Consider the following 26873-nt stretch of genomic DNA (forward strand, 5'->3'; position numbering starts at 1 on the left):
GAGCACTCCTGACATATGGTTGTCAAGCCTCTGCTTAAAGACCTCCAAAGAAGGAGACTCCACCACACTCCTTGGCAGCAAATTCCACTGTCAAACAGCTCTTACTGTCAGGAAGTTCTTCCTAATGTTTAGGTGGAATCTTCTTTCTTGTAGTTTGGAACCATTGCTCCGTGTCCGCTTCTCTGGAGCACCAGAAAACAACCTTTCTCCCTCCTCTATGTGACATCCTTTTATATATTTGAACATGGCTATCATATCACCCCTTAACCTCCTCTTCTCCAGGCTAAACATGCCCAGCTCCCTTAGCCGTTCCTCATAAGGCATCGTTTCCAGGCCTTTGACCATTTTGGTTGCCCTCCTCTGGACACGTTCCAGTTTGTCAGTGTCCTTCTTGAACTGTGGTGCCCAGAACTGGACAAAGTACTCCAGGTGAGGTCTGACCAGAGCAGAATACTGTGGCACTATTACTTCCCTTGATCTAGATGCTATACTCCTATTGATGCAGTCGAGAATTGCATTGGCTTTTTTAGCTGCCGCATCACACTGTTGGCTCATGTCAAGTTTGTGGTCAACCAAGACTCCTAGATCCTTTTCACATGTACTGCTCTCAAGCCAGGTGTCACCCATCTTGTATTTGTGCCTCTCATTTTTTTGCCCAAGTGCAATACTTTACATTTCTCCCTGTTAAAATTCATCTTGCTTGTTTTGGCCCATTTCTCTAATCTGTCAAGGTCGTTTTGAAGTGTGATCCTGTCCTCTGGGGTGTTAGCCACCCCTCCCAGTTTGGTGTCTTCTTCTCCTTCCCTTGTTATGGATCTTCATGGTACAAAAGTCAATACTAAAATGTTATACTGTGTTACCCACCCAGGACAGAAACCTTTTCACTTTCATGCTGCATGAAAATTCTCAGGTTTTTATTCTCAGAGATGATAAGAAATATTGTATACTGCCTTAAGTTCCGGTCTGGGAAAACAGCAGGATATGAAGTAAATAACTATAATAATAATTGCTTCATAAGAACGTAAGAAGAACCCTGCTGCATCAGAACCAGAAACCATTTAGACCCAGGATCCATTAAAATTATTTAAACCAGAGTAGCCTGCCAAGCTGCTTCTGTGTGCTGTAGAAGTATCTCACCCAGTGAGGCAGAGTTGCAAGATTAGCTTCCTGCCAAGATGGGGAGGGGCATGTTCGGGTGCACCAGTGGAGCTAATCCACTGCTCTAGACAATGCACTTGTACCATGCCAAGCTCCCTACCACCTTGTTCCTCTCCCTTCCAGTAAGAGGCACTGCCAGGAAGCTAGCATTATAGCCCCACCCCACAGAAGCAAGCCACTTCTGATATGATCAGAAGCAGGCAATGGCCTTGTCTTATTTGTCTTCAGAAGACTGTACTGTTTCAACAGAGAACTCACTCGTAAATAGTGATCTTGGTAGGGATTTCAGTCCATAGCCTGGCATACTTCACAGGCACCACTATCTCCTGAGGATCTCTATCCACATGCATATGCAGCATGAGACGGCAGAAGGAGGCTCGCAGGTCGTAAGGCAGGCTCTCATCTGACATGCAGCGCAGGATCAGATCCACCGACAGCTGTGTGGAAATCTGGTTTATAGCCAAATACTGGCGATCCAGACACATTCTTGCAAAGAGGTTCAACTGGTACCTTAGAAAAGATAATAAAATAATGTCATTTCTATTTCTGTGTTTGTTACTCAATAACCTGGTTGCTAAGGTACCAATCTAAACATCTGAGGAATATTACATAAACTCAACCAACACATTTCTAGTCTTTTACTGGACTATGGCTGTTAGACTCTCACTCAGTTATAAAATACAATCCACATTACATGGTGTTAGGCCTGGGCAATGTATCAATACATCACCCAGGAAACGATGGCAGCTTCACCCGGTGGTATACCATGAGTGAAACCACCACTGCTCCTGAGTCCTCTGCCTCCAGCACCCAGCAGCAGGAACAAGTGGCCCCAGCTGGGCCTGAGATTGGGGAGGGGGCAGGAGGAACAGGGACAATTGGGCATGAGGTGAAGGAGGCTTGAAATCGGTGTGTGTGTGTGTGTGAAGGAAGAAGCAGTGAGAATTGGGTGCAGGGTGAAGGAGGCTTGACATTGGTGTATGTGCGAAGGAAGGAGCAGGGAGAACTGGGCATGCGGTGAAGGAGCCTTGAAACTGGGGTGGGGTATGTGCGAAGGAAGGAGGGAAATTGTGTTTGTGTGTGTAGGAAGGAGCAAGGAGAATCTGTCATATGGTGAAGGAGGCTTGAAATCAGTGCGTTTGTGTGAAGGAAATAGCAGGGAGAACTGGGCATGCGGTGAAGGAGCCTTGAAACTGGGGTGGGGGGGTGAAGGAGGCGGAGAAATTGGCTCCTTAGGAAATCAGCTGCCCCGAGGAGAATGGTGGCTAGTGAGTGACGCAAAGCAGGGAGACAGGGCTCATCCTTCCCCCCTCCTAACTTGCTGTGTGTGTTGCATCCCCTCCATTTCATATTGCAATGTTTGGCTGGTGATACATCACGATGTTGAAATGCTGACATTGCCCAACCCTGCATGGTGTACACAGCACTGCTCTGAATAAATCCCTCAACAACATTGAAATTCTTACATTTAATAGCAGTTTTGCAACCTAGCCTTGTATCCTGCCATAAGCCATGCCTAATGAAAATGTTAAGGACACAGGCTGAAAATCCACAAATCAATCAGCTGACTTACAGTATACGGTCAATCTTATGCACTTTACTCAGAAGCCTGCTCCAATGTGTGTATGTTGTGGGGAGGGCTTTCTTCCTGGTAAATGCGCCAAGAATTGCAGTCTTAATTTAATTCAATGAAGCAACTTTAGTTTAAATGAAGACCTATCAATGAACTGCAGATTGTACATTAAACATATTGGGGCTTGTTCAGATGTTATTTCCCCTCCGGGAAATGAAGCAACACCAAGTTTGATTTAATTTGATGGTGGTATAACTTTACATTCTTCTATTAGCAGAGTATCTTACACGGGGCTCTTTGTAGTCTCCTAGCCATGCACTGATCAGATCCACATTCTTGTAGTTTCAACAATGCTAGTGGGTGTTCCCATGCATCTGACCCCCAGTGAAGTATCTTTCACAGATCAATAGTAGTCTTTTACCCAAAATATTAATTTAGTCCATACCCAGCAATGCGTATGCTTTCAGCCTTGGACCACGTTGCACAAAACACAATTGCAGTACCTTATAAACACAGCTTTGTTCAGTCATTGTTTTCCAAAGTTTATCCCACTTTCTTGTGGAACCATGCTGGAGATGGGTGTGTGTTCAGTATATTTTCTCTCAAAGGGAAAATTCTTACCGAATTAATGCTTAGCTCAGGCCTCCAAAATTTGTGGAGTGCATGTTGAATTCAGGCAATGAACTCTGAGGACACTGATGAATCCAGAGAACACAGAAGGAACAGAAAGGATTAACTTGTGTCCTGTGGGACAAATAATTCACCTTTTTGGAAAGCTGCTTTACCTGTAATAAGTGAGGACTTCCAAATCAGCTTTGGTGCCCTCCTTAGCTTCTTGGGCAAGATGCCTGATGGCTTTACCATGAGGTTCCTTGTTGCTATCAATCCAGTACAGCCAAACCTCTTCCTCGTCCAGATCATCAGAGAGGGTGGAGCAATCCAAGGGGTTGTCCATTTGCACTGAGACCAACCTTAAAACAAACAGTTTACACTATACCTACTAATGATCTTCTTAAAACTGTGTAAGACAATCTAAAATAATTAAACTGAGAGGTCAACTAACTTACTTGGTCTGAATGAGAATATCAGCATTTCCTGGGCTCAGCATATATTTGCAAATAAGTTCCTGAGTGACTGGGATTGCAGTTGTGTTGGAAACACACAAGTCTGACAGGTAGTCCAAGAACCTTGAGGTGAGGGGGAGATTAACAAGAAAATGGGATGGGTCACACTGCAGGAATTTATTGAAAAGAAACAATACAATGATTATCAATAGTACCCTATCCGTAAAATACTGAATGCAAATTTAAATTACATATAGTGCAAAGTTTATGTAATCTATCATTTGTTCCTGGACACAGGTTCATGATCACAGATACACAGATAAAAAGATGATCAGTGTACAATTTTTTTTAAAAAAGCAAAGAAATGGTGTGGGCTAATTCAAACCTTGGCTCTCGATTCCTCCTGAGTAAATTTACAAACGTCTCTATTTCTTTAGCTGTGATATGTTTCTCTAGTAGCTTCCTGTTGTTGTGCAGCAAAGCTGTGATTGTGTCTTCTGCCAATATATCATAGCCGATCTGAGACTGCATGATGCAGAAGTTCTTAGCAATGTATTCCTGGAAGAAAATCCCAGGGTAGTCTGTCACCAGATTGAAAGATGGAAGGTTCCACACATGACCCACACCCCATTTTTGACCAGCAATATTTAGTTTGATAGGCAAGTAGATGAGAGACCATGGTTCCTTTCTTTAGATTACTAGAAGCATACTCCATATGTGTTTAGCTATTTTAGTTTTGTTTCTATCTTGATCCTTCTCAAGGCACAGAAGCCATTAAAAATCATTAAAACACAGGTCAACAACAACAAAAAATACTCAAATCAATCAAATCTTTTCCAAGTCTGATTATATTAAAGATATCCCAAGAGGAAAGTTTTGCTCTTATGGAGTTGGATTCAGGTTTGGACTTTCACAGCTCAGAGAAGGGCTGCTCCACAACTGTGAGGCAGCCACCAAAAATGTTGGTCTGTAACAGCTGTTCCCAACTTGGTGCCCTTCAGATGCTTTGGACTACAACCCCCATCAATCCCAACAAGCATGGCTGATGCCCATGTTGGCTGATGTGCTGTTCTAGTCCCATGGAAGAGCCTATGGAGCAAAGCAAATCACATGGAGAGCACCTGATGAGCAACTTGCAGAAGTGAACTTTTGAGCCTTTTGAGCTTCTACCTCCACTTCTGCTAGGCTTCACCCCTTTGTGGAGAACTAGAGTCTCTTGAAGGTCCAGCCTTCTGGCCTGACAAAGGGCACCTCTCTTGAATTCAGTGGCCTTCCACCCGGTGCACTCCGGGTGCCACTGGACTGGCAAGGTATTGCAGAGGCACCATAGATTCATAGCTGGGATTCCAGACTGGTTCAAAATTGACACCTAGACATACAGTGAAAAAGGCACTCTCACTTCACATACTTATCTTGCTGATTCACAGGACCAGCAAGAAGGTGTATCTGAGGTATGTATGACCTAAGCTATTACAAGATTTACACATCCAAATCAGTACCTTGAACTGTGCCCAGAAGACAATTTAGAGTTAGTACAGCTGCTAATCAGCATGATAATAAAAGTTGCTTCTTCACATCCCCAAAAACCTGACCAGCATACTTTTGTCTGATCAGCCAACTTTTAGCTTTGATGTTTACTTGACTCTCCTTGTAAAGTTTGCCCTAGTATGACCCACAAATGCTTAGATACTCCATGTACTAATCAGTACTAGAATATTCCTTATGACAGGAAGATTCCTTCTCACAGACTCACAGACTTTTGTTCCCAGGTGATTCATCAAGATGGGGGTCCACTAGTCCACTGCAGACCAGTAGGTAAAGCAGGCATGGCGCTATTCTGGAAGAGTGCAAGTACCTCTGCTAGTCTATGGTCAGATCACCTCCCCACTCTGCTCCTTTCCTTGCTTTTATTTATTTAAATAATTCTATTATGCCATGCATAGATCCCTGGAGCCCTCATGGAAAGAAACCAGCAAAACAATAAAAGCGATAAGAAGTCAACCATATCAACCATATCATTAAGCAGAGGCTTGACAACCATATGTCAGGAGTGCTCTGATGGTGTTTCCTGCTTGGCAGGGGGGTTGGACTCGATGGCCCTTGTGGTCTCTTCCAACTCTATGATTCTATGATTCTATGATTCTATGATATCAGTTCAAAAATTCCACACACAGTCAACAAATCAACCAATAAATGGCACCAATCTTTTTTAAAAAATCAGAAAACAAGTCAGTTTATCAAACAAGATGGGTTAAGGGGGATGTCCTGGGAACACCCTGCCTGACTGTTGATAGCAGCGAATTAATCCCACCTTCATCTGTTTAAGTCCAGGTGGAGCCAATCATAGCATAGAGATTCCAACTCAACAGCACCTCATGCTACTATACTGCACTTGGTTAAAGTAATGGAATTAACCCACAGTCACACTGAAAGTGAAATTTTGGTTCCATAAAATCAAGTTGGCATTACTCTCCTGCAGCAGTCATTCCACTGGATTCAATGAATCTGTAAGCACAACCAAGGAGTCCACTGTATACAAGTATGTAGCCACATGAGAAGGCAAGAGAAAAACCTGGTTTTTCCTGTAGTCCTGCTGGGAATGCCGGAGGATTCTGTAACAAAGCCTCAGCATGTATTTGTATGGGGCATATCTCTGGTCGCCCAGATCTTCAAGTCTCAGTATGGCTCCTTCTCCCGCTTTGTCTTTAAATGGAGCTTTCAAGATCCCAAATATCTGTTTGTATACACATAGAGACACATAAATACAAAAACAAAGTGATGACTAATGGTGGGGATAGAAATCAGGGTATTTTGATGAATTCAGTGAACAATATATTATATAAGCATTTTGAGGCAAGGGGGAAATAAAATGTGCCCCACCACTGAGGTTGAATCAATTCAGCAATGAAAATTGCATGGCATTCTATATGTAATTTTCACTATGAGTTCACTTCATCCTCCAACAGGTCATCTCATGTTTAAATTATTTTAAATAATACTGTAGCTTAGCTCCCAGCAGTGCAGCAGCTACAAGAGCAAGACAGGAGGAAAGTGGTCACGATTTTCACCCTGTGCCCCAGCATGCTGCCTGATAAGCTTAACTATGGTTTAAAAGTAACAGTGGTTTGCAGTGAGCTGAGGAACCTGTGGCCCTGCAAATGTTGCTGGACTACAACTCCCATCATCCCTGATCATTGGCAATGCTGGCTGGGACTGATGGAATATGGAGTCCTGAAATATCTAGAACACTGGCTTCTCAACAAGGGGGGCATCTGAACATTTCATGGTATGTGTGAGTGTTTCCATTTAAAAAAGTGTGATCTAACCAAAAGATTAACAACATGAAAGTATACAAGTCTGAAATGTTATGTTCAGAGATGAGAAGATCACATGCAGCATGATCTGCATGTCATCATGAGTGCAAAGAAGTTCAACATTATCTCTTAAGTGGTGTGACATGCAATATACAGAGCGCAGCAGTTCGTCATGCACTGTGTGGTTAATCACTCACATGTTGATTTATACTACTCATTTCCACTAATTTTTAGAACTTTGAACATACCATACACTACTGCTATTACATATCAGATTATCCTCGATTTAAGACTGAGGTTTTTTTCAGTGTGCTATGTGGGGATGGAATTGTGCAGCTGGAAAAATGGACAGAAAACTGGATGTGTTGGGTGCATGTGTTTATTAAGCACTTAAATGACAGATAATATCAGGGATGGTACGCATATAAATTAGATGAGCTCAGTGTCTGTATGTAAATTACCCAAACCATATTAAAACACCTTCTTTTGGGACAGATCCTCCTCTACTTCATCTTCACCTTTGGGCAGGTAACACTTGCATCCTTGTAAATACCCTTTAAGTACTCCTGTTTTTGTAGCTTAGGCCTACCTCACACCCTGTGTTCCTTCTGCGCAGCCAATACATAACAGCTGGTCATGGGTCCCAGTTAGTCAATGGTGGCATATTATACTGGATATAAAGACAGAAGGTTCTTGTTTCCACAGACAAGCAGGCCTGCATTTACTTTTGATCACAATGCTTGCCAAATATTTCACCAACGAAAACTATTTGTTTTTACTCTTGCTTTCTTGAATGAGAACATTCACCATTTTCCCCACAAACACGAGAGCTGGAGTATGAAACTACAGCTGAGTATGAAAGGCATAAGTGATCTAGTTAGTGAGCCAATCCAGAGAATTCTACCAATTTATTAATCCCTGCTGGCTTTGCTCACCAAACTCATCCACCTCTTAGTCAGGCTTTGCAGATTACAGACCAGGCCAATCTTATGCCTGCATTGAGTCTGAAACAGACCACCTAGAAACCCTCTGAAAAAGCTTCACTGCTTGGCAGCTTGATTCTGCAGACAATAAAAAATATTCAGGCAATGGAAACTGAGCTGATTGCAGAACACACTGTGAAAACGATTTTATCACTTATGTTCAGTTCTTGTCAGAGCATCTCCAGAAGGACTTTTTGGAACGCAAGTGTGATTCAGCTGCCAAAGATGATTTCAAACAATTCCCTTCAGGAAAAAATTGGTTGAAATATTTCCCTGTATATCCCAAAACAGAAGAGCAGGCTCTGCACATCATTGTGACATTTTCATCCACATGCCTTTGTGAAGATGGTTTTTCTGTTCTTTTAGATATTGAAACAAAGCAGCGCAGCAGGCTGATGCTGAAAGTGAAACAAGATGTACTCTGTCTTCCACGGTGCCCAGAATCCAAAAGCTTGTGACAAACATGCAGAATCAATGTTGATATTAATAATAATAAAAGCATTTTTTTGAAATTTATAATTTTGTGCAGCTTTTAGGAAATTTGAATAACTGTTTTTTAAAAAGTTATAAGTACTTTGATTGATTTTTATTATTAAGCCCCAAAATATTATTTATGATTAATATTCAATCATTTAATTTCAATCATTTTGAAAATGCAAATAAAATAATTAGGAGAGGCAGGTTTGAAGAGATTTTTATATTACCTAAAAGGGGACATTGGGTTTAAAAAGTCTGGGAAACACTGACTAAAGGGGTCAGTCCGCCCCCCCCCACCTTGAAGCGATATGCAAACAAGGCCACTGTATCTTTGAAGAATATGCTCCATATTAAATATTTCTATCAATTACATACCTGTGCCAATATATTTTGTTCCCTCATTAATTTTTGCCTCTCTCGGTTGGGCTTAATGACCATCACATCCAACACTTCCTGGCCATTATTGTGCACATCAGCAACAAAGAAAATGAGATCTTCCAACAGCTTGGTTACAAACCTATGTTGTTTGAAGAAGTACAATACAGTGAACAAGTGTAGCTCTGTAACAAAATGTTACAGTGTGGAGTGTTTCTGTTCAGGGTTTCAACCACTCTTTCCTTTCCCGCCACCCCAAACTCCCAGCAGTCAGTCATCATTCTGCAACCTTGCATCATGTTCAGTCCACATTGGGCTGTTTTGATAAATATTTTATCTCCATTTTTCCCATTGGTTTCTGGATGCTGGGGGTGGGAGTGGGGCTCAGTAACATCAACTTATTTCATTTCTTCATTGGTATCTATGGGCAACTTTCTCTTAAGTCCCCAATGACAACAGCAAACAGCTTCTCTGTATAATGTAAGAAGTGACCTATCAAGACAATGAAATGGTTCTTTCTAATGGGTGTATGGGCGTTGTCCCAATCTCCTTGTTCTAGCCACACTATTCTATTCCTGACTCCCACCCATTTCAAATTTCCATGCCGTTCAATTATTATGGAACTGTTTTGAGGGTTACTCACACACAGTTCCAGTTTTTTGCCCCCTGCAGTTTTTTTGTACTTGGGATTTGCTAATACTTTTCTTCCCGCAGTAGTGAGGTTTGGGCTACAGAAGCACAAGATAACTCAAATAGGTATAGATTGTTGGCATCCATCTGTCTCAAAACACAATGGAATGTGCCTCTGGGGATGAAGTCAAACCGTTGTGTTAGCAGTGACCTCCCTGGGGCACAAGCTTGGGCAGTGTGTCTAGAGGTTCTGGGCTGCCCAGATGACGACACCTGCCTTTTATATATAAAAGGATCATGATGTAGATAATATAAATAATAATGAATAATGATATTTTTCACATAACCACAACCCTCCACAAACATCCCCCTTGTGACAGGCATTTTCCTTGTTTGTTATAATTATTACTGACAAAAATATATGGGGTTGTCTCTAGCATGCTGGTTCACCAGCAGACTTTTTTTTTTTTTGCACATAGCAGAATTACCTTTTCCTCTCCTGTCCCCTCAAACCCTACCCCACCAGCCACACACCCTTAAAATCAGCTCTAAGGTTTGAGAGGCTCTCTGGAGCAGATCTGGGGGACATGCAAGGGAAGGACAGGAAACCCATTGTTGCAGCATTACATACAATCCTCTGACTCCACAAATCTACAGACCTTCACACCTAAGAAAAACACAATTTTCCACAACTCTTGCACTATCAGAAGCCAAGGGAATACAGAATTGACACATTGTATGCACATAAGGAAGTCAATGCACAGAAGTCTGTTGAGCCTGAAAGTGGGGCATGGGGTTGATACACTTTCCCTAATCCTCCTTGTGTTCAATATATACACATTTTTGAAAGCATAAATAGGCTCCTGGGCTGAAAGAGCACAGGGATGGGGAATCTGTGGCCCTCCATATATTGTTGGGCTGCAACTCTTCTCTTTCCTGCCCATTGGGCCATGTGGTCTGGAGGTAATGGCATTCTCCTATGCTGCAATGGGTTAATGCATCAGACTGTTAACCAGAAGGTTGGTGGTCGGAGCCCACTCAAGGACAGCTGTAAGCAGGATTCCTGCAGTGCAGGGGTTGGACTAGATGACCCTTGGTGTCCCTTCCAACTCTATAATTCTGTGATCTTATGACTCCAGCAACACTTGGAGGGCCACAGATGCCTCATAGCTGCTGTAGCATAATAATGCTGAACTGATCAATTATTTCCAGCATCTGGTTTAGTAGTCTCTTGTGAAAGCCTGTATTAGCTGTAAGCATTTGCTTGGTATCTTTAGGTCAGGGAGGGAGGCAAAAGGTAAGAAAGGATCACTGACCTCCTTTCATTTTGAGTTACAGAGCCATTTTCCAACTTTTTAACTGTGGATGCTAAAACCTTGTTGGCATCATTAGCAAAATCCAAATCTCTAACCTCAGATAGAGGAACAGACACAATAGCAAATGCTTCCTTGTCTTCTTTCGTTTGGCAGGTCCCAATCTGTAATATTGGCAGGGGAAGAACAACCAAAATTTAACGTGAGAAAGCAGCTTTCTTTGCTTAAGTTATGTTGACTGTTGGTATTTACCTTTAACATCACAGGCCTTTCTTCGTCTTTGTCTATTGGGATACTGGTACTGGTGACCCATGTGTTGGTGCACAGGTGTCTCAGTCGCACATAAGAATTTCTAAACAAAGTAAAACAACAGCTCTCAAGGAATAAATGTAAAATCATTGGAGCATCAAATGTTGTTTTCAAATCCACTGGGAAGGAATCAGCTGACAATGGGTCCAGCCGTGGTCTCCACCTGTGGTTGGAGGCTTTATGCTCAGATTAAAAGAGGAAGGAAGAAGGAAATGTGGAGCACTAGCCTACCCCTCTTCTTCCCCTGATTTCCTAGCCAGCACCAGCTACCTCCATCACAAAGAGGCAAGTAAAGGGAGGAGGTGGAAGAAGGCTAGCCTAGCATGCTCCCTTAGGAAGCACTATTGCTCTAAGACAGTAAGAGCTGTTGGACAGTGGAATTTGCTGCCAAGGAGTGTGGTGGAGTCTCCTTCTTTGGAGGTCTTTAAGCAGAGGCTTGACAACCATATGTCAGGAGTGCTCTGATGGTGTTTCCTGCTTGGCAGGGGGTTGGACTCGATGGCCCTTGTGGTCTCTTCCAACTCTATGAATCTATGATTCTAGGGTCATACGGCTTTGCAGTCTTCACGCACATAATCACTCACCCCCAGAGAGAGAGAGAGGCTGGAGACACCGGCTAAGCAGGTACATGGAAGGCAACCTCTGCCTCTCTCCCAAGCACTACCTGACCTTTCTCCTGAAATTGGGTTGCTGCAATGCCCCCTTATTATAGACCGGCACAGGCTCTCTCCTCCTCACTTCATCATGAGTTCCGGAACCTTCCCCCCCCCCAAAAGCACTGGGTACACGTACATGTACACACACACACACACACACACACACACACACATATGTAAAGCACCCCTGGACGGTTAAGTCCAGTCAAAGACGACTATGGGGTTGCGGCACTCATCCCCCTTTTCAGGCCAAGGGAACCAATGTTTGTCCACAGATAGCTTTCCAGGTCATGTGGCCAGCAGGACTAAACCACTTCTGGCACAATGGGACATAGTAATGAGTGCCAAAGTGCACAGAAACATGATTTATCTACTTGCACTGGTGTGCTTTTGAACTGCTAGGTTGGCAGAAGCTGGAAAGAGCAACAGAAGCTCACCCCATCACGCAGATTTGAACTGCTGACTTTTCAGCTGGCAAGCCCACAGATACACATGCAACACTACCTTGGAACCAGGCAGTCAGCTCGCTGAAGGGTGGTAGCATCCAGTTCAAAAAGAGAGGCAATATCATTTCCATGTGGCACAGACACCAGCGTATACATAATTTTTTCCCCAGCATGTCGTTTCTTCTTTGAAATGAGAAGTTCGCTGTCTCTCTGCTGATGAAGAACAAGGACACTTTGGTTTACACAGCATCCTATTGTTAGTTCTGCAAGAATAATATATTTTTTCTTTGCAAGGTGAAGGGGGTAGGGTTACTAGAGTGAAATTGTAGGGTTACTAGCTTCTTTTCTCATATTCAAAACAGAAGGACCAACCTGCCTCAAGGATGCTGGGATGCAAGCTGCCTTTTCACACAAATAGGTCAGAGGCCAACAAAAAGTCCCTATGACAGAACATGTTATTGCTCAATGTGAGTTCCGTCAGGGCTGCTGGGTGTTTGGCAGAGGAATACAGTGGTGCCCCGCAAGACGAATGCCTCGCAAGACGGAAAACTCGCTAGACGAAAGAATTTTCCGTTTTGGAGGTGCTTCGCAAAACGAATTTCCTATGGGCTTGCTTCGCAAGACGAAAATGTCTTGCAAGTTCCTGCGGGGTTTTTTTCCTCCCCCCCCCCCTTTTTCTAAGCCGCTTATCCGCTTATCCGCTAAGCCGATAAGCTGCTAAAAGCCGCTAAAAGCCGCTAAACCGCTAATAGCGCTAATCCGCTAAGCCGTCAATGGGCTTGCTTCGCAAGACGAAAAAAACGCTAGACGAAGAGACTCGCGGAACGGATTATTTTCGTCTTGCGAGGCACCACTGTACAGCATCAAAGCGCTTGCTTTAAAGGAGTACAAAGATAAAAGACAAAGGACAGACAGGAGCATCAGGAAAGGCTGTGGTTTTTTGTCCCCACCAACAAGGGCAGTCAACTTTGCAAAACAGCTTGTCCATGATATGTGCTCCATTTATATCAGTCCTTGAAATAGACTCAGTTGAGTAGTAATTTCATGTTCTTTATTTCAGCTCATAGGAACAGTGAGCAAATCCCCCCCCCCCGAACCTCAGGCTTTACATACATTATTTACACAATGAGTACCATCTGATTGGTTGATTATGTTTCCCTCCTGGAGCCTGATTGGGCTGCTCCTGCAGGCCAATCAGGTTGTTGCATTTTAGGACACTACCTGCCTCTTATTCTAGTACATAACAGTCCTACACTTATTTAGCTGTTGAGATGTGGCATAAGCTCAACCAGGAAGCTACTACTGTGAATACAGGTCCTAGCTAGGTATTGTGACTATGAATATCATGTGGTGTGGTATAGCCTTTCTTGGGACTGTATATATGCCCTGGAGCAGGATTCTAAACTCAAATTCTCTCCCAAGTTTTTTTTTAATAAACTCAAAGCTACCTGCATACAGAAAAACAGCATGTCTGGATGAAGAATTTTAACCGAGTATTTTTCCTTACTTAGAATGACAGAATCGTAGGGTTAGAAGAGACCCCAAGGCTCATCTTACTACTTTTCTACATGCATTGCTCTTTTGTTTTAAACTTAGAGAGACATTCAAGATTATTCTGCTCCACCAGAAATCTGCAACACTACACTCCTGCACTGTTTCTCTGCATAAGCACGAGGGCCCCAGACTTTATAGGCTCATTCTTTGGAAAAGCTGCCTCTGAAAGCATAGTTACAGTCCTAATGTTATTTCCCTCCATGAAGACCATTAAGCTGCAGTACTAACTGAACTTAAAATTAAATTTAACAACCACCAGAGTTCTAGAAACATCTGCTAAATCAAGCATAATCTGGTGTCTCTGTGTTAAAACAACTTTAGCAGCGGCTTACAAAACCAGCAATCCCATACAGCATTAACAGAGCTTTAGGGGCCAAATCTCTCTCTCTCTCTCTCTCTCTCTCTCTCTCTCTCTCTCTCTCGTTCCTCTTTTGAAGTCTGCACAAACAGTGGACTCACCCCACTAACTGCCCCCAATTAAATATAGCACACACCTCTCTCTGTATGCTAATTACACCAGGTTTTACAATTTACCACAGGCTATCATGTGGGTGTCTTGTGTGAGGGAAAACTTTGTGATTACAGTCTCAGACAGAAAATGCTCAAACAAACAAGAAAAGTTTTATTAAACAAAATGAAATTTGTGAAACAAAGTGGGTCAGGAAATGCATTCTTTCAGGTTAACTTATTTACTTTAATTAACTATAATATGTCTCCAGCTTAAACACAGTGTTTTTATTTAAACACAGTGTGTGCTTTTATTTAAAATGCATCTCTGGGTTATTTGTTGGGCATAGGAATTCATTCATTATTTTTTCTTCAAAATATAGTCTGGCCCCCCACAAGGTCTGAGGGACAGTGGACTGGCCCCCTTCTGAAAAAGGTTGCTGACCCCTGCTATAGGGTAATGAAAATAATTCATAGCCTTAAAAGGTAAAAAAAAAAGTCTCAGACTTTCTTGATTCTCTTTTGTGCCAGGTCTATACTGAGATCAGAAGTAGGGCCCTCTCTATAATGCAATGATGATAACCTGTGGCTTATTGTGGAAATGGTGCATCCAAAAAACTATGCAAAGGGTTAATGCTGTAGTATATAATCTTGTGGTGTCATATATACTGTATACTGTATAGTTCAGTTATCAACTTAGAGTTTTAACTGTGAGAGCAGAAAGTGTGTTGTGTTATGAGGCTGCCTCCTAAGAGCCAGTCTGTAAATACTAGTCACTCCGATACAAAGTCATGTAAATATATTTTAGTAACGTATTACATGCCTCTCTTGTATATTCAATCTGACAAGAGCAAGCACAGCAAGTAAAGTGATATGTTATTTTTAAACTATGTGTGGTTTTTCTATGGGAAAAAGAGAACTGTGAAAAACAACTTCTGCACAACTCTGTAAAGTATAATTACCACACTTATTTGGGGGTCTCTCACATCAACAGCACCAGCCAGCATGGCCAATGGTCAAAGATGATGGAACGATGCCCAGCAACATCCAGATTAGCACCTCTGCTATCATGGCTTCCCAAGTCCATAATTCCCTCTTGAACTGTACCAGCCTAACACCCTCTATATATTTTTGGAGTTGTTGTTATATATTTATTTATATCCCACCTTTTTCCCTGACAGGGTCTAAAGACAGCTTACTGATAAAATATGAGCAGCTAAAAACATGGGGGAACAATAACTAAAAAACAAACATTAATAGAATTAAAGCATATTGTGGCATTTGTTTTTAAGCCAACTCATGACACATTGTAAAATTTGTTTGGTCTGTTTATTTTGGAAAGCCATAATTATTGCCAGTTGCTTGGAGAACTTTTTGTCAGGAAAAGTTGTTGCCAGGTTTTAAAATAAATGAATAAATAGAAAGCAAAAGTCACATCAACATATATTTCTTATCGATATTGTACACAGTTTGTTTCTACAACCCAAATGTCACAGGCACTTTCTTTCTAATTAGATCAGATTATGTAAGGGAGCATTTCACCACATTTTATTTAAAGAAGCAGTTGCACTTACCAAAGCCTTTTCCCCATTACTACCATCTGGATAGTGTGGATTAAGCTGTAAAAAGAAAGCACTTTTAATAAAATTTTGGAAAAAGGGAGGTTGATCTTAAACTGCATATGTTATGTATGTTCAAAAGGCCATGCATATTGTTCCACATGCACTTAAGGCTTTTCAACTTTCCTTTCCCACCACAAACCCACCTCCTGACCAACAGCATGACTGTCTTGCCTGAATTAACTCCCAGTTTCTTAGTCTACATCTAGACTATTGCAGCATTTCTGGAACCTGTTCACCAGGTAGGACCAAAACCAGCACAGAACTGTGCCATCCAGGGATCCAATCCAGCAGGTGTATACCATAGTCAATGGTATAAAAAGCCACCAAGAGGTCTGACAGAAGAGGGATGCAGTTCTCCTGTCCAGTTCCAACCATAGTTCTACCAAAGCAATTTCAGTCCTAAAGTCTGACTGAAATGCATCTAGATAATCTGTATAATCCAAACCAGCTAGAGGTGGGTCACCACCCACTCAAGCGCCTTGCCCCCCCAAAAGAGGATGGAAACTGGTCCAGGTGGTAGAGGGATCTTAGGAGGGTTCTTTTTAGCAGTGGTTTCACATTTTTCACCCCCTCTACACATTTACTCAATTCCTTCCTGAAAGTTTTAGTGAGCAAGAGTAGGAAAGGTCAAGTTTACATGTGGCTGGCCTCAAAGTTCCTGCCCATATTCTCAGGCTAAACAAACTGAAAGATATGCATCACAACAAGACAAGCAGATATTTTAGGCACATCCACAGACACAACAATTTATCTGTAGTTCAATCTGCAAAGTGTGGCGCAAATTAGCCACAGTGAGCCACTGAGACTTTTTCTAAACCTCATGTCCTGACAGGTCTAGTATTAACTGAGTCAGGGCCATGGTTGTCATGACAACCACAAACTGCTGAAATGTTCCCTTAGGGAACCTCAGCATTAATGTTGAAATTTTAAAGAACAGTAAGGAGGGAGAAGCCCAACATCACCTCAGAGAGGAAGAATATTGAGCAGTGGGCTATATGTACATCAAGAGGACCCCAAGGCTGACTGGTAGACAGGACACCTAGAGAGAAGAATGGCTTTATTCTACCTCCCCAACTTGCAGGATGCAACACTCAGAAATTGGGGGTGGCGTTGGGAGAGGTTAACACTTTCTAACTTGTCCGTCCATATATCTGTCAAACACAAGTTAGGTTAGCATGCTTATCCAGAATCAAATGAATCCAAACCTAAAGTCTCCAGAATAGTCAAGGATGAGAAAAATAACTGGGAGGAGAGAAATAACATCCTTTTAGCCCATCTTCCACACAGCTCCTGTCCTTTTCTGACCACCACATTCATACCTGTGGTCTGAGAAGTGGAATGCAGAAGACATAGTTCAGAGACCCAGCACTTTTCTGAAACCTCTGAAGCTTCAAAGTGTCTATTAACTAATAGTTAGCATGCTATATTGTTATATGAGGAATGTGCCGTTTCCCCCTCCACACACACTCACACACCACAGAAACACACACTCTCACACATACACACATGCAGGAGAGAAACCAAGAAATAAAGTCATATTTTGCTCAGCAATGCACTGCACACGCACATTTCTATGTAGAGCTGAAATGAATGTCTCTTGCTACTTCTTGAGATGCTCACTGCACACATTCAGCACTTGTCTCGGCTTTTCACTGGTTCCTGTATACTTTGGGCCACAAATCCACTGATTTGCTTAATCAGTTGCTTAAAGTTCTAGAGGGAGTGATAAACACGGGGGTTTTTTTATAGCAAAAATTTAAAGATCTTTTACAAGTATTTCCCCCTCCAGTTATACAGCTTATCATAATGAAGGCAAGTATCTAACTAAAGAGCGGGGTCTTTTTAAAAAAATAAATAAATTCCAGGCCATCTAGAACAGCTGGTTCTAATTTGTAAACATAACTAGTTCATAAGGTTAATTCAATAGTTTTGGACCCAAGCAATATAATAATAATAATAATACATTTTTATTTATATCTCGCCCTCCCCAGCCGAAGCAGGGCTCAGAGCAGCTAACAACAATAAAAGTAACACAGCATTCTAAAATCAATTCATTCTGAAATCAATTCAAAATCAAATTAATAGCAACCATTGGGCTAAAGTTCTGTGAGGATTACCAAAGGAGGGGGTCAGGCTGTGCCCTGGCCAAAGGCCTGGTGGAACAGCTCTGTCTTGCAGGCCCTGCGGAAAGATTTCAAGTCCTGCAGGGCCCTAGTCTCTTGTGACAGAGCGTTACACCAGATCGGGGCCACAGCCGGAAAAGCCCTGACTCTGGTTGAGGCCAGCCTAACCTCCCTGTGGCCCGGGACCTCCAAGATGTTTTTGTTTGAAGACCGTAAGGTCATTCGTGGAACATACCAGGAGAGGCGGTCCCATAGGTATGAGGGTCCTAGGCCATATAGGGCTTTAAAGGTTAAAACCAGCACCTTAAACCTGATCCTGTACTCCACCGGGCGCCAGTGAATGTGATCCAATGGCAAGTAAGGAGACTCACCGCAGCATTCTGCACCCGCTGGAGTTTCTGGGTCAGTCTCAAGGGCAGCCCCACATAGAATAGTACTGAATAGTAACAAGCAGTATTACAAAGTGATGAATAGCCACACTGAGTCAATGGATTCAGAAGTGTACCTTAATATTCAACTCAAGGAAAGCAAAATGTACAAAAAATTGCTTTAAGTTTTACCCTCATACTACCATACTACCCCCTCACAACTGCTTTACCTTCATTTTAGTATCCAACAACGAAGGAATACAGTGAATAGAATCCAATCAAACACAACTCTGTAAGCATGCAATAAAAGTATTACAAATTGTATTGAGCTTTCAGTGTATTTTATAAGACTCAAAATAATACCAGCACAAAGCATATAAGTACAGTCACGAGGAACTTGAAAAAATATATACAGTCTTGTGAATAGCTATTTAATATAACTGAGATCAAGAGTTCAACTATGTAGTACATTTTGTAGATAAAACTGTACACAGAGGATTCCAGCCAACGAGACACCTAGGTAAGGTCTTTGTTTCATCTGCCTTGTTCAGGTCGGTCCAGATATATTTAATGCATTATACTAGGATCTGAGTGCCCATGCAAGTCAGGAGCTGAACCAATTATGAACACGAACTTCACAGTTTAACTATATCTGAGGATGCCCTTCCTGAATCCCAAAATGGTTTTCGATCTTCTAGGGGGACAGTGGGTATGATTTTCACAGCTCAACAGCCTCAAGAAAAGTGCAGAGAGCAAAATCAACCCCTGTATATGGCATTTATTGACCTAAGACTTTCGATACTGTAAATTATACTGCCTTGTGGACTGTCCTGCTGAAAATCGGCTGCCCAGATAAATTTGTGAACATTCTTCGGCTCCGCCATGATAACAATGACTCGCAAAATGAACCATTAACAGTAGGATCAGGCATTAAACAAGGATGTATTATCACCTCAATTCTCTCCCTCACATAGAGGAGGGAGAAAGGTTGTTTTCTGCTGCTCCAGAGAAGCGGACACGGAGCAATGGTTCCAAACTACAAGAAAGAAGATTCCACCTAAACATTAGGAAGAACTTCCTGACAGTAAGAGCTGTTTGACAGTGGAATTTGCTGCCAAGGAGTGTGGTGGAGTCTCCTTCTTTGGAGGTCTTTAAGCAGAGGCTTGACAACCATATGTCAGGAGTGCTCTGATGGTGTTTCCTGCTTGGCAGGGGGTTGGACTCGATGGCCCTTGTGGTCTCTTCCAACTCTATGATTCTATGATTCTATTATCTTCATCATCTTGATCCTACACATTGTCGAAGGGAAACTCCCCTCCAGAGTGGAAATAATATATTGAACAGATGGAAAGCTCTTTAATCTGAGCAGGCTGAAAGCAAAGAGTAGGGTTACCGTAACTTCCGTCATAGAACTTCAGTATGCTGATGACAATCTAGTGGGTGCACACTCAGAGGATGACCTCCCAACCACCCTAAATATCTTCACAGAAGCTTACAGAAAGCTTAGCCTATCGCTCAATATTCAAAAAACCAAAGTGCTGCACATTGAATGGTGTACCACAACTTAATGGTGCACCATTGGAAAGTGTCAATCACTTTTCCTACCTGGGCAGTTGTCTTTCCACAAGGGCCAACACTGATGTCATAATCCAGAATCACCTGAGCTCTGTGAGTGCAACTTTCTCCCAACTGAAGCGCAGAGTTTTTGAGGACCGGGACATTTGCAGGGAAACAAAAATCCTTGTTTACAGGACTTCCGGGTTGGCGCCCCCGGCAATGGCGGAGCTCCTCCGATTGGGAGGAACTTGCTCCGTGGAAAGTTGGGTCTGAACTGCCACGGCGAAGGCAGAGACCCATTGAAATCACAGGCGGAAGAAGCTTGTGAACCTGGGATTCGGCTGGCACCTTTTGCGCCTCCCCTACTCGCGGGGAAATCCTGTTTTGGGGATCCGGAGCGACGTGGGGTGAGTGGCGCGGTGCTTTGAATCGACTGCTTCTTTCACAGAGTGAAGCCGCATTGCTGTTGCCGGAGAGCGCTGACTTTTTCTTGTGGACAATTGGATTTTAAACAACAACCCGTGAGTAAAACGGAAAATTGGATCTTTAAATATCTTAATTTGGCATCAAATGGGGAAGGTTCAAAACAGGAAGTCCGCCTTCCCCTTTTGTAAATAGACTGAAGCAAAGAGCTTACAAGTTAAGGTCTCGGAAAGCCTTATGTAAAGGATTAAACTTCCATTGATTGAAATTATTAGACCCCCCCTTGGAAGCAGGAGAAGAGGGGGGAAATTTTAGACTGTGTATCCTGCAGGAGAGAGTGATTAAAATTAAATTACCACTGCTCTGAACCTGAGAACGGGCTCCCAGTGATTGACGTTTCACGAGAGTTCATTGACAGCAAAGAGAACGGATGTTGACAGTCAGTTAAATAAGAGAAATTTCCATTGTCCGCTTCTGCATTTAAAAGGGAGGGAAAGTATCTGAAAATTGAAACTATCTTTACTTTTTGTTCTGCGTTGGAAAAGATTGATACAAGTGGAGACTGTTCCCCTCTAGAGGGAGCTTTTGAAATTGTTACAAGAGTGGAGCTGAGAAATCTCCAGCTGCTTGATAAGAACTGTGAGAATTAGAGATTGACCTTGGATATTCAAGAATGTCGACAGGAGAAGCCTTATGGACTGCATTTTCTAAGATAAGCCACTTGTTGGAACAGCTTCATAAAAAGACAGATGCTATGACTACTAAAATTGACATTTTGGAACCAAAAGTGAGCACCAATACAGAAATTATTCAGGATTTGGCACAGGAATCTATTTCAACAGGACAAATTGCTGAAAAGGAGGAGAAAGTTGCTGTTGTCGAACCTAAAGTAACACAAGGGGGAGCCTTAGCCTTACAGAGGCAAATTGAGGACTACAAGTTGAGGCCCTTTATGATTGAGACTAGAAAAAGTCAGATTTTGAAGATTGGAGCCTGGCCTGGACTAGAAAAGGAAAGTTGGAAAGATCCCTCTATGCAGGGATTAACTGAATTTTGGAATATGGACTTGAGTCAGGAGGAGATTGGAGTTCTGGGGGCCTTTGGATTTGGAGGAATTTTGAAACATGCCCGGAAATACTTTATGGATCCTAGTTTTAATTATGGAAATCTGGCTGACCTGTCGAGAAGGAATAAAAGTATCGTTGGATTGGAGTTTCCCCGAGATCTGCTCTTTAACATCAAAGAATATGAAGAAGACTGGCAGAAGGGACGTGGAAAAGAGTTAAGAGCCTCAGACATAAGATCTCCAGGTTGATGGACTGTATGGAGTTGACGGAAGTGGCTGGTAGAGTCCGAGACTGGGGAGAGGAGATGGTGGAAGAAGATTGGAAATTTAAAGTCTATATATAGAAATATTGTAAAATTAATGAGTGATAGAAAAATGTTGGAAGGAAATTTTATGGCTTTAGCTGAAATGCTATAAGGAGTTAAGCTTAAATAAGTATACTAATTTTAATGGAAATAAGATTAAAAATATGTTAAGACATTTATATGATAGAAAATAGAGAAAGATGGAAAGGAATTGCTGAAACAATTAATGGAAGTGGAATACAAAGAGGGAGGTGAGAGGAGGTCAATGATACAAGGGAATGAAAGATAGAATATGGAAAAGGTATGATGTATGTTTTTAAATTGTTTTTGTTTGGTTTGGTTTAGTTTATTGTGTTAGTTTAATGTGTTAAGGTTGTGTTTTGTATTGTTTATGTATTATATTGTTTTTTCTCTTTTTTGTTCTTTTTTTTCCTTTTGTCTTCTTTCTTCCTTTTCTTTTTTGTAAGCTTTAAAAGTAATAAATATTATTTTTAAAAAACACAAAATCCTTGCTGCTGCGTAAACTCTGCGTTTTTTTGCTCAGAGCCTTTGGAATGTGGCCTTTGAAGTCCAGCAGAGCTGCGTAGCCGAAGCGGGCTGGACGCCAGGATTTATCTGAGCAATAAATCTACTATCTGACAGGTTATGGACAGTAATTGCAATTAGAGGAAGCTGCTTTGATGTCCGGTGGAGAGCCTGTTTGAAATGCTGTGTGCTTAAAAGGCTGAAAAAGCTGAGAGGCTGCTGTTTTTGCTGCCGGAAGAAAAAGGCCTGCTTTGAGGCTTTGCCTGGGAGAAAGCAGGGAGGCTGGCTGCAAGCTGTGTGTTGCAAAGGGACGCCAGAAGCCTATCCTCGGAGCCGGTTTAGTACGCGTGAGTACTCCACAGCCCCAAGGGGGGACCGGGGGAGGAGATGGCAGAACTCCAGGAGAGTTTCAACGTCCCCTTTGATGAGAGATTAAATCAGCAAAATTGGGAGGTCTGGTCAAGAAGAGTAAGGGGGTGGTTTTTGGCCATAGGGCTCTGGAGCATAGCCCAGAAGGAGCCGGCCCCACCCATGCCACTTGCTTCTGAAGATGACGCAGCAGGCTTTGAGGCTGCTTTGCTGGAGGATAGACAGCAGAGAATGCAACGGGAGCTCTGCATGTTGAAAGCAAGCGTGAACGTTTCGCTGTTGCCCCACTTGGAGGGCGTTGAGTCGGCTCAGGCCGCTTGGCAGTTGCTGAGGAGTCTGTGTGCAAGCTCAGCAGGAGACCAGGGCCAGGAAAAAGCCGAGAGCAGGGAGGAAGCGGAGAGCCCAGAGGGGGCTGCTGGCCATGTTCCTGAAGTTACAGCTGGGAGTAGCTGCTTTGTCTCCGAGGGGCCGTGTGATGTTGAGGCCTACAACCAGAGTGCTGGGGAGCGTGCAGGCCCAGGCTGTGCACCCAAGGGTGGGGGTGCTGGGAACATAGGAATGGCTGAAGAGGGAGCTGTGAGAGCTGTTGCTACGCGTCGCCGCTGTTATCGCTGTGGCTCCCCCTCCCATCTGGTGAGAGACTGTCCAGTCGAGGCACAGGAACAGCCGAGGGCCGTCTCCCGTAGCAACCAGATAAAGAGCTCTGCTTCAAAGCGTGGGAAAGGCAAGCCGAAGGCACCTGGCAGAGACACTGAATGTAAACATTTGGCAGCCTCTATGGCTGCAGTCAAGAGTTGTCAACAGGAGGCTGTGCTGGCTTTTGTGGTAGACTCAGGAGCGTCTCATCACTTAGTGCCATCTGCAGGATTCCTGGAGAACTGCACCTCTGTAACTTCTGGAAAGACTGTGTGTTTAGCAGATGGGACTAAACACCCACTCACGCAGACTGGCTCACTGTTTTGTTCTTTCTTACAGGATTCGATCCAGGCTTTTGTTGTTCCAGGACTGTCTTGCGCGTTGCTGTCTGTCAGCGCCCTTCTTGCTGAAAACTACAAAGTGTGTTTTGAGAACAATAAGTGTTCTATTTCTAAGAATGGACAGCACCTAGTCAGTGTTGAATGTAAAGACAGGTTGTTTGTGATAAATGCTTCTTTTGCAGGTACAGGTGACACGGAGGTGGCTCAAGCACAGTGTGCCGTTCCAGTTCATGATGCGTGTGTCCACTTATGGCACCGACGCATGGCTCACGTGTCCTGGGGGTCAGTGAAGAAGATCCCAGAGTGTACACAAGGGTGCAAAATGAAACCTTGTGCTAAGTTTCTAGATTGCAGAGCGTGCAAGTCTGCAAAGGTAAAAACGTGCACATACCCAAGGTCTGAAAGGGTGACCACTAGGGCTTTTCAATTAATTCATGCAGATTTGTCAGGTCCCATGTCTGTGACCAGTTTGGGCGGAGCCAAATATGCGCTGGTTCTGATTGATGACCATACTCGGAACTCTTGGACCTTCACGATCCAACACAAAAGTGAGGCTGCACCGCTAATCAAAGACTGGATTGCGGCTGTGGAACTGCAGTTTTCCACACGGGTGCAAAGCTTTCAGAGTGATCGCGGTGGGGAGTTCACCGGGTCTGCACTGCAAAGTTTCTTCCGCAAAAAGGGGATTCAACACAGATTGACCTCTCCGCACTCTCCCCAACAGAATGGGATTGCGGAAAGACGGAACAGGACTCTAGGGGAGATGTCCGCAGCTCTTTTGTTTGATGCCGGATTCCCACAGCGCTTTTGGGGGGAGGCTTGGCGAACGGCCAACTTTATTCTGAACAGGTCGTTCAATTCAGTGGTAGGTGACACCCCGTACTTCTTGTTGCACGGAAAGCAACCAAAAGTGCACTACTTTCGTGTTTTTGGCTGTGAGGCTTGGGTCCTCATACCAAAGGCCAAACGCAAGAAAGGTGAACCCAAGTCCCAAAAGATGATTTTCTGTGGGTATGAGCCAGGGACCAAGGGGTGGAGGTTTGCTTATCCATCAGGGAATCAGTCCAGGATTCTGCTCAGCAACAGTGCTGAATTCTGTGAGCAGAGTGGTTGGGCTAGGATACATGGGAACCCTGACATCCTGTCAGAGAGTCTGTTTGACTCTGCCGATGAAGGTGAGGAAGAGGTTGAACCTGCAGCCGAGGCTCAGAGTTCAGACCCAGTGCAGGCAGAGGGGAGAACTTCTCCCAAAGCTGTGAAGATTGAGCAACGTAGTGCTCCATCTTCCCCCACAGGTTCGGCTGAGAAGTCCAGAAGGCGCAGTAAGTCAGAGGGGGAGCTCTCTGATGCCAAGGACGTTCTGGCTGGCCCCAGTGGGTCAGAGGGGGTTCCTGAAGTGGTGCTGCGCCGTTCAGCTCGGACGACCAAGGGGAAACCTCCTGAAAGGTTTGCTGTCACTAGCGTGTGGGTCGGAATGGCACAGTGTGAACCCGAGAGTTTTGAAGATGTTCAGAAACTGCCTCAGGAAGAAGCCAGAAAATGGCATGAGGCAATGCAGAAGATGAACTCAATGGAGTCTCTAGGTGTGTTCTCCCTCACGAAGTTGCCGATGGGCGAAAAAGCCGTGGGTAGCCGCTGGGTTTACCGTCTTAAGCCCACAGCAACAGGAGAACCGCAGTATAAGGCCAGATTAGTGGCGAGAGGATTCACGCAGCGCAGGGGGTTGCATTATACGGAAACGTATGCTCCCACCTGTAGGAGTGAATCACTACGTTTGCTTTTGGCCATAGCTGCACAAAGAGGGTTGCTGGTGCATCATTTTGATGTGGACATTGCTTACTTGAACTCAGACCTCCAGGAGGATTTGTACATGCTTCCTCCTCCAGGGTTTGAGGGCAATGAGCGAGGTACTGTGTGGAAACTTCACAAGTCAATTTATGGCCTGAAGCAGTCGGCCAGGAATTGGAACTTGTGCCTGAACGAAGCTTTGGAGAAGCTAGGTTTCAGGAAGAGTCTTGCTGACAGTTGCTTGTTCCTTAGAGGATCAGGAGACTCACAGGAACTGGTGTTATTTTTTGTTGATGACATCATCCATATTGGAAAGGCAGACAAACAGGTGCAGACATTTGCCAAAGAGCTTGGGAAGCGGTTTCAGCTCAAGAACCTGGGTGAGGTAAAGATCTACCTAGGCGTGCAGATAGCAAGAACTGAGGATGGTAGCTTCTTGCTCAGTCAGAAAGGCAAGATTGAACAGTTGCTTGAGAAGTTCAGAATGTCCGATTGTGCAGGAGTTCGGACACCCATGGAGACGAACTTCGTGAAAGATAGCCAGCAAGCAGAAAGTGCCGAGTTTGAGAATGCTGAGCTCTTTCAGTCAGCTCTAGGTAGTCTGTTGTATCTGTCCCAATGGAGCAGACCAGACATTGCCTTTGCTACCAATCTGCTAAGTAGGGAAGCGTCAAAGCCCAGTGTGAGTGCTTGGCACGGTATCAAGCGGGTACTGCGCTACCTGCAGCATACCAAAGACTTCTGTCTTAAGCTGCCAGCTGAAGGTGAGGCGAAGCTCACATGCTATGCGGACAGTGACTGGGCAAATTCGCAGGACTGCAAGTCTGTGTCTGGGTTGGTGGTAAAGTTTGGGAAGTCACTAATTGGGTGGAAGTCCCGGAAGCAAAGTCTCATTGCGCTGTCTTCTACTGAGGCTGAATTCAGTGCACTGTCAGATTTGTGCCGGGAACTAGAGTTCTATAGATGCTTGGTGCAAGAGATCTATGGGGATTGTAGCTTGCCCATCACGGTTTGGGAAGACAATCAACCTTGTTTGAAATTGGCTGAATCTGCACAATTTAAGGCCAGAACCAAGCATCTGGACATACGTTTCCAAAATATGTGTCAGAGTGTTCAGTCAGGTTTGATTCGGCTGAAGTATTGTGCCAGTCACAGTAACCTGGCCGATGGATTCACCAAACCTTTAAGCTTCCAGCGTCATGGGGAGTTTTGTGGTGGTTTGAAGTTGGGGTAAGTTCTGTACTTACTCCCCCCACAGTGGTGCAGCGCGAGAGGGGGGGTGAGGATAACCTGAGCTTACAGGGTTAAAACAGCTCAGAGTGTACGCACTGCCCACTGTTAGGAGGGGGGAGATTCTACGTCATGTCCGAGAGTCTCCAGTCATTGTTCTTTTTCTCTACTTTCGCTTTTGAGGAGAGAGGACGTGTTTTTCACGATGCTGTTCGCTGTGG

The 26873-nt window shown here is 43.7% G+C and overlaps 1 protein-coding gene across 8 annotated transcripts in view; it reads right to left on the bottom strand.

The window, feature by feature from the left end:
* ITPR2 (inositol 1,4,5-trisphosphate receptor type 2) overlaps positions 1–26873 on the bottom strand; it is a 292662-nt gene that overhangs the window by 213168 nt on the left and 52621 nt on the right. For 5 of the 8 annotated variants that reach the window (XM_079993294.1, XM_079993291.1, XM_079993290.1 and 2 more), the window contains 10 exons: positions 15874–15918; positions 12357–12511; positions 11140–11239; positions 10891–11051; positions 8945–9086; positions 6368–6529; positions 4181–4353; positions 3799–3918; positions 3517–3702; positions 1417–1668 (listed from right to left, as the gene is read on the bottom strand). In XM_079993294.1, coding sequence (XP_079849420.1) covers positions 1417–1668; positions 3517–3702; positions 3799–3918; positions 4181–4353; positions 6368–6529; positions 8945–9086; positions 10891–11051; positions 11140–11239; positions 12357–12511; positions 15874–15918 — 1496 coding nt within the window. The remainder of the gene's footprint in view (positions 1–1416; positions 1669–3516; positions 3703–3798; positions 3919–4180; positions 4354–6367; positions 6530–8944; positions 9087–10890; positions 11052–11139; positions 11240–12356; positions 12512–15873; positions 15919–26873) is intronic. The other 3 variants (XM_079993288.1, XM_079993289.1, XM_079993293.1) reach the window with 3 other exon arrangements.

The sequence above is a fragment of the Podarcis cretensis genome (genome assembly GCF_951804945.1).
Source record: "Podarcis cretensis genome assembly, chromosome: 10".
NCBI classification, from domain to species: domain Eukaryota; kingdom Metazoa; phylum Chordata; class Lepidosauria; order Squamata; family Lacertidae; genus Podarcis; species Podarcis cretensis.